Source organism: Hordeum vulgare, chromosome 7H (assembly GCF_904849725.1).
Source record: "Hordeum vulgare subsp. vulgare chromosome 7H, MorexV3_pseudomolecules_assembly, whole genome shotgun sequence".
In the NCBI taxonomy this organism is placed as follows: domain Eukaryota; kingdom Viridiplantae; phylum Streptophyta; class Magnoliopsida; order Poales; family Poaceae; genus Hordeum; species Hordeum vulgare.
Genome location: NC_058524.1, coordinates 189,029,201 through 189,037,526, shown reverse-complemented (window position 1 = coordinate 189,037,526; position 8,326 = coordinate 189,029,201). Strand labels below are relative to the sequence as shown.

Genomic DNA, 8,326 nt, shown 5'->3' with positions numbered 1-8,326 from the left:
GGGTACCCCTACTAAAATGTGCATTAATCCTCTCTCTCCTTATTTAACTCCTCACGCAAGTTCTGGATTGGACAGTTTGGAGGATAATAAATGCTCATTAACTTGATTTTAGTCTCTTTAGTACTCCCTCCGTCACGGTTTAGAAGGCACAGATAGACTTGCGTGCGTTTCCAAAACATACAAAGATTAAGGCACGCTGCATTTACTCATAGCAGCTAATTAGTACTCCATTGTACTACTTCTATATGCATGTATAGTGTGAATGCTATTTTTTAACTCATTTCATAGCCAATCAATAACTATCTAGGTCCTAGAGATTTTGCATGCACGCCTTCTAAACCGTGACGGAGGGAGTAATTGGATCCAAGCATGGGTGAGGCTAGCAAGTTTTAGTCTCACTACTTTTAGTCATGGGACTAAAACGTATCCAAGCACCCTCTTAGAGCAAGTACAATAAGGTACAGTCAGCAGGCTGTAAGGATTAAAATACTATATTAATGCTGAGTTGGATGAGAGAGAAGAGCAGAGAGAAGGAAAGCGGGCTCTTCGTGAAGAGCCGGCTCTAGCACGTGCTCCTAGGTGCTTTGTGAGAATGAAAGGTGGCCATATATGATAAAAGTAGTACTCTTTTACAGCTAACTATTATACAAGCCAGCTATAAGATGAGCTATAAGGATGCTTATAGCCAGCAATTGGCTACACTATTAACCATGCTCTTAGATCCAAGCACCCTCTAAAGCATGACGGAGATACAGTAATAAGGTAATTAATATGATGTTAATTTTGCATTGAAGGTGATTAGCTGGGCCGCCGCATGAAAAGACGCGGGTGCGGCGCGGGTGTTTGGGATATGGAAGGGCAAGTCTCGCAGGCACGGGGACCGACGCAACGAAGCCAAGAAGGGGAAGCCGGCGTGCGGAGGCGTGCAGCGGAGAGAGAGACAGACCACTCTTCGACCAAACCCTCGCCCCAGGCATGGAACTCGCCCGTCGAGCCGCTCCTCGGACGTGCGCCGACGACATCTACGGCATTCCCATCCCTTCCCCCAACGGTAACGGAGATTCGGTGCTAGTTCTTGTTCTTCAGTTGTGCGGCGAACATGAAATCAGTAGGAGCCGTCCTTGTCCTCAGAAAATATGGGATTTTAATCTGTTTCGTTAGGTATCAGTATCATCTGCATTTCCTCTATCTCCCACTCTCTCTCTAGAGATGGAAGAACTGCCCCCCCCCCCCCCCCCCCCACTCTTCAGGTTTAGTGCCTGCGGAATTGCGATTGTTTTCTTCCTTTCAGTTCTTTTTATTATATTTCTTCCACGATTATTGGAGCAAGAATGTGATGTAAAGAAAGCCACCTGTTTTGATCCATTCTGAAATTGATGATGCGTGTTAGGCTAGGGATTTAGTGATTGTGCAGCATTAGTTCAGATTTCCAGCACATTCAAGAAATTAATAGCGGTTGCGTTGGGGATGCAGCGCAGATGACGATACAAGAGCTCCACCGGGAGCTCTTGCAGGAGCAGATCCGCCAGCGAGTCATCGTGGCCGAACTGGCCAAGCAGCAGCAGCTGGAGGCTGACTTCCAGCGCGAACTCTTGTACCGTGATGTCGATGCCAGGTTCCGGCAGATCACAATGCCCCGCCATGGCACATCCCCTTTGCCTCATGATGAGCCACGGGACGTGCCCGTGCCGCTTGCGAGACGGCCCGTTAAAGATCGGATTGAGGAATGGTACCAACCCCCATGGTGCAGTCTGGCGAGCGAGGAGGATGAACCAATGGTTGGGGTGAGCGGCTGCTTATCCTTTATATGTTCAATTTCGCTCACCTTTACAATTGATTCACAGTATGTTTTGAATAGCTGGGATGCTGCCATCTTCAAGATTTTTTTAATTCCTATCCACTAGCTAAATCACTAAAAGTTTGTGCTGTTCCTAATTCATATTTATTACACATTAAGTAAAAAATAGGCTCTAGTTTCCTCCCAAATATTAGTTGTGTTCTTGGAGCCAGCTATGTATCATCCAGATACTAGTTGTGTTTATACTATGGTGTTACGCATTCTTAACATGCGTGAATTCAGCTTGTAGAACTGCTGCATTTGTGACTACCTGTTATGTGACTAACCCTGTATGGGCGTTAAGTATCAGTTAAGTTGTTCTATGCATCTTCCATCTGATAAAATTCAATGGATTGATCGTACATCTGTATTTAACGCATTTGACCTTTGTGAGAAACTAGTCTGTAATTGTTTGATGGTCAATATACTGAATTTATACTGTCAAATATTGTGAGTTCCCAGTGTCTCTTATGACTGTGATAACTGTGCCTTTCATCTGAAAATGAGTAAATTCTATTTTGGACTGTATATTTGTTACGGATGACAGGTTGAACCTGGTCTTTTGAAAACATCACATTGCACCATATTGTACAGTCAAAATCATTATTTGAATATGGTTTCACCAGCACTTTGTTGGATTTCTGTTGTGAAATGTGGTGTAGTGTGATCATACTTACAAATCTGTTTAAACCCGTTATTTCTTACCAATACATGGTACACAGTGCAATTTCCAAATAAAAGTGACCCTTGTTCTCACTAGGCTCAATGATTTGTAGATCCTAGGCATTTAATTGTTATTATGCTTGATACTTTCTATCCCATTTGATTCCCTGACAGTCTTCAAAACTCAATTTGTAACCATTGTTTTCCACTACAATATATTTTATAGCTCCAAGAAAACTGTGCACTGGGAAAATACTTTTCATAACAAATTCACACATTTTATTTTCAGGCATGTAATCTGAATATGTTGAAAGATATTAGCACTTAAAGTTCTAATAGTTTACTTCTCCTATATCAGTTTCAAGCATCTAATCTAAATACTTTTCTCAGTAATATTTGTCTTGTGACAGTGCTCTACAATTAGTGCGATTGAAATTTTTAGGATTTGCTTTGTTCTGAAAGCAAGCGACATAATTTACGTATGATGTCACTTGGACATTTTTATATGTCAAGTGAAAAGCTGCTTATAGGTAAACTGGGCCTCCTCAATGTGGATAAAGTACACTGTGGGGCTTGTAGATGCCCTTCTCTAAATACTATGATTACAAACAATTAATGCTTAAACGTTCAACTGTAAAACAAAGCTACATATATCTGCCAATTGCATATGGTGCCAATTTCTTGGCACCATAAGTTGAATGACAGAGAAGAGAACAGGATACAGTGCATTCTAAGTAGAACACGGCCTTTTTAGTTACATCAGGGGAATTTCACTCTAATCTATGCAGCTCTTTCATGGTACAGAAATTTGTATATCGTATATGTCTAGTAAAGGTTGTAATATCTTCATATTCAATTGGTACGATCTGTATGTCGAAGACGGGAATAGGATTAGCCATGCCATTTTATGCTAATAAGAACTCTCTTAAGCAGGCTAAGCGGCACAAAAATGCACTCTCTGGGGTGAAGAGGAAACGGACTGCAGAAGATCCATCGTGGATTTGCAGCATGTGCGATGCGAAATGCTACAATGAAACAGATTTACAGAATCACTTAAGAGGCAGAAGGCACCAAGAGAACATAGAAGCTCTGCAGGGACAAGACAAGGGAGCTGAAGCGAGGTTGCATGAAAAAGGAGTTGCCCAGCTTGCAGACAAGAACCTGAAACCAGTGTCAAAATGGTTGTGCAGCATCTGCGATGCTAACTGCACATCTCAGTCTGACCTTGCGAATCACCTCCGAGGCAGAAGGCACCAAAGGAAGATAGAAGCTTTTCAGGGAGAAGGCAAAGGAAGTGAAGCAAGGCTTCATGAAAAGAACATGCCCCTGCTTGCGGACAATAACCAGAAACAAGTGCCAAGATGGATGTGCAGCATCTGCAGTGCTAACTGCAAATCTCAATCTGACCTCTCGAGTCACCTCCGAAGCAGAAGGCACCAAGAGAACATAGAAGCTTTTCAGGGAGAAGGCAAGGGAAGTGAAGCAATGCTGCATGAAAAGAAAATGCCACAGCTTGCGGCTAATAACCAGAAACCAGTGCCAAGATGGACATGCGACATCTGCAGTGTTAACTGCACATCTCAATCTGTCCTCGAGAGTCACCTCCGAGGCAGAAGGCACCAAGAGAACATAGAAGCTCTGCAGGGAGATGACAAGGGAACTGAAGTGTCAAGATGGACGTGCGATATCTGCAATGTTAACTGCACATCTGAATGTGACCTCGAGAGTCACGTCCGAGGCAGAAGGCACCAGGAGAACATAGAAGCTTTTCAGGGAGAAGGCAAGGGAAGTGAAGCAAGGCTGCATGAAAAGAAAATGCTCCAGCTTGCCGACAATAACCAGGAACCAGTGTCAAGATGGATGTGCAACATCTGCAATGCTAACTGCACATCTGAATCTGACCTCGAGAATCACCTCAGAGGCAGAAGGCACCAAGAGAACATAGAAGCTCTGCAAGGAGATGGCAAGGACCCTGAAGTGTCAGGATGGACGTGTGATATCTGCAATGCTAACTGCACATCTCAATCTGACCTCGATAGTCACCTCCGAGGCAGAAGGCACCAAGAGAACGTAGAAGCTTTTCAGGGAGGTGGCAAGGGAACTGAGGCGTCAAGATGGATTTGCGATATCTGCAATGCTAACTGCATGTCTCAATCTGATTTCGAGAGTCACCTCAAAGGCAGAAGGCACCAATCAAACGTGCAAGCCTGAGTTCTCAGTGCATGCAATTGAGATGTCTAAACATAAGTAAGCATAACTCATAAACTTAAGTAGGATCTCTTCTATTTTGGGGCTAACTTGTATGAGAGTTGTTGGCCTGGGCTTGGTAGACTCAACTCTAGAACTTAGCAACTGTTAACGGTTCATGCCGAGAGAAGCTCGGTATGGCTTCCCATTTGGTACTTTGCACATGAGGGATGCAAAGCATATTTTGCCCATTATTTCGCCAGCTTAAACTGTCATCAGTCCACACTCTGTTGGAACATTTTGAACGGACCGCAAGCTTGACAAATATGCATGATCTTTATTGTGTTTGTCTCCCTTCACATGATAATTATGTACCAACAATACAAAGTGTCTACAATTGTGAACAAATCAGGTTAGCTTTGCTACGATACAGTCTCGGCTCGGCTCAATCGAGACGGTGGAGAAGGTACTCGACCTCCACTTGCTTTGTCAGGGGGATGACCCATCGGTCATACAACTCGTAAACCGCCGAAGGGGCGACTTTGAAGCTGGATTGGCTGCTGTTGTCGTCACCAGTTTCAGTAGGTCCATCCAAGGTGACATCTTGGCCGAACACCATGGCTTTCTTCTCCACCCTCCTCTTCACCACATCCTCTTGGGTTTGAGATGTCAGCAGTTTCATCAGAGCATCCTTGTCCTGCATACAAATTTTACTTTGCTTATTACACTGACCATACATTCTGGTGACCACTTATAATGATCATGTCAACACTGGTTTGACTGTTCGTGATGAAATGAAATGATCGATAAAGCACGTACCTTTGAACGAATCAAAGGTGTGTATCTTTGCTGGTCTCCTCTGAACTTCACTTCTGCCACGTACCTCCCGTAATTGATCCTCCTCGAGAGCGCCTGCGTGGAAGATGAAATCTCCCATCATAAAATTGGTGTGTATCATCATGCACATTTGAGGCATAGAAAACATGCAATGTGGCGTTCCATATCACCTGCAGGCACGCGAGATCCGAGGCGGCAGTCACAGCGTAGTTGCCATCGTCGCTGCCATTGTTGGCCAGCTGAGGGAGCAGCTCGCTGAAATACATGCCCCATATGGCGTCGTTCACGTTCACGGATGCCGCCGCGGGATGCAGATCCTGGATTCACGTTCACGGAGGTTTCGGTGAGACGACGACCACGAGTTTGTTCTTTGTTGGGCAATGGAAGATGCATGCTTGGCAACGAAGCTTACGGTGGTGAAGTTGTATGGAGGCGCCAGCGTGAAGGGCACTCTGGACTGGAAGAAGGGGATCTCCTGCTGGCTTTGGTACCTTCCTGCCTGCGCAAAACGTTCCACAGCTCGTCAGGTTTTGTGAAGCTGATCGAATCGGTCTTAATTTGGCTGGTGTCTTTGTTCACCCAGTTTGTTAATAGTGCAGCAGTCGTCGTATCATTAGCACAATGGTGGCGTGCCTTCATTCAGAAAATAGGACCCCCGAGTGCGGTATATAGCTTTGCTGTGAATCCAAGCCAACCCAATGTACTTACGCTAGCTTTGTCTTCCTTGCTTAAAAGTTAAAAGTAACCAACTACTGTACCTGGTTCTGGTTTAGAGCTTCCGTCAATCAAGCATTTTTAAGTTTGACCACCATTACTATACAAGATATTAGAAGCATGAACAATGTCCAATTGATATCATCACTAGATTTTGTTTTCATAAAATATGGTTATATTGTGAACCAGAGGGCGTATTAGTTTCCAGTCAACACCTTCCCGGGAGCATGTAAGGTTTGACCACAGTTTTCAGACGCTCAAGTCAAAACATCTCAGACCACTGCAGCAGAGGTCCTCTCCTCAGGCCATAACAGTTGACAAATGAGCGTTGAAAAGAGAAGAACTGAAAGCTACCCTACCAGGTACCTACCAGAGTCAAAGAAAGAGAACAAGACAACCGAGAGGGAAAATTGCATCATTGCATGCATGCATGGATGCCATCGAGGACGAACGATCGGACGACGCACCTTGGCCTGGATCTGCTCGGACTCCCGGACGAAGAGCTCGACGAAGGAACCGTTGCGGCGGCCATGGCGGCCGGCGGGGCCGAAGCACGCGCGGTCGTCGTAGGCCGGCAGGTTCAGCGGGTGCTTGGCCCTCTCGATGAGGCTGAAGACGACGGTGTCCTCCTCCCTGGTGAGGAAGCCCCTCACCGTGTCGAGCCCGAGCCCCGCGCACGACGGGGGCACCAGCAGCAGCGTAATCGCGTTGCATAAGAGGAGGAGATGCGCGGCCATTGGTGCTACCGCCTAGGTAGAGCGAGAGAGAGAAAGATAGCAGAGAGACGAGACCCACGGGATGATCGGTTTAACGAGTTGCTACTCGTGATTTACAGGGTATTTATCGCTGCCGAAAAGGACGCCGAAGGATCGATGGTCAAAGAAGTGGACGGATGGAGAGCAAATCGATAGGTGGACGGGAGTGGATCGCCGGCAGACGATTAATTGGACAGTGTACAGCTCGTGTGACTTGATAATGTATTTTCAGTTTCCGTGGCGTGCGTGCGTTGGATGAAGGGCCTGTGCAAGTTGCTGAGCTGAAGAAGGTTCCGGGAGATGAGAAGTCAGAAGGCGCAAGGTCAAACACGATGTGAACGAATGTGGAGTGCTCTCATGCGCGCGCGCATCTCGTACAAGCGGCGGCACAATCTGTTGGATCATCGTCACTAGAAAGGGAAATGGTAAAGCCTTCCAAGATAGTGGATAAACCAGTTTTAAGAAAAAAGATAGTGGATAAATTTGACAAATGCGTGATCCGATGATGGTGTGCAGGCGTCACCCTCTACCTCCACATTACACTACAGTAGCAAAAGAGCTAGCCTACCTAATTAGATAAACTTAAACAATTTAAAAGGAATGCAGGGCCATCTTCTCGTGTTTAACGTCACGTGCTACATATATACTACTCCCCCCTTCCAAAATATAAGACCTTTTAGGGATTCCACTAGGAGACTACATACAGAGCAAAATGAGTGCATCTATACTTTAAAATATGTCTATGTACATCCGTATGTAGTTTATAGTGCAATCTTTAAAAGGTCTTATATTTAGGAACGGGGGAGTAGTAGCAAAAGACCAGATATGTACCACCTGTGGGCCACAAGACCACAGGGCGCCCCCCTAAGGCTGCTCATAGTGGGGAGTAGCATTTAGTAGTATCATGCATATGTTACTATTGTATGATACTACCTTCATAGTGCATTGTATCATAAACTAGTATCATAGATGATCTCATTTATTGACATGCATGACACATACTAGTAGCATAGCATTTAACATGATCCGGTATCTACCTATGTTACTCTAACCCTCTCTCTTTTCTTTAGTTACTTGCCACATCAGCATGTTTGCTAGTCCCAAGACTATGATACTAGCTATGTTACCCAACTATGGCCAGCCTAAGCCGCCCCTTATGGCTTGCGGGGCCCACGTGGTTTCATTTGGCGTGATTTCAATGCTAAAAAATCTCATCTATATATTAGAACAGGATACCAGGAACTCTGGAATTAAAGAGAGAACTTCCGCTCCATCGTCGTAACTCTCTCTATAGATGAAAAATCCATATGGAGACTTTCCAGTACCGTGCCGG

General features: G+C 45.2%; 2 protein-coding genes across 2 annotated transcripts; one reads left to right on the top strand and one right to left on the bottom strand.

Annotated features, from left to right (window-relative positions):
* The first annotated feature begins 850 nt into the window (after window positions 1-850).
* Window positions 851-5,027, top strand: LOC123412444 (zinc finger protein 346-like). The gene is made up of 3 exons (XM_045105392.1): window positions 851-1,051; window positions 1,474-1,784; window positions 3,434-5,027. Exons 1-3 carry the CDS (start codon window positions 976-978, stop codon window positions 4,709-4,711), a joined length of 1,665 nt encoding a protein of 554 aa, XP_044961327.1. The 5' UTR covers window positions 851-975; the 3' UTR covers window positions 4,712-5,027.
* Window positions 5,028-5,115: 88 nt separating this feature from the next.
* On the bottom strand, window positions 5,116-7,249 carry LOC123412445 (chorismate mutase 2, cytosolic-like). The gene is made up of 5 exons (XM_045105393.1): window positions 6,706-7,249; window positions 5,937-6,023; window positions 5,695-5,841; window positions 5,507-5,599; window positions 5,116-5,384 (listed from the first exon to the last, which is right to left on the bottom strand). Exons 1-5 carry the CDS (start codon window positions 6,973-6,975, stop codon window positions 5,133-5,135), a joined length of 849 nt encoding a protein of 282 aa, XP_044961328.1. The 5' UTR covers window positions 6,976-7,249; the 3' UTR covers window positions 5,116-5,132.
* Window positions 7,250-8,326: the final 1,077 nt, after the last annotated feature.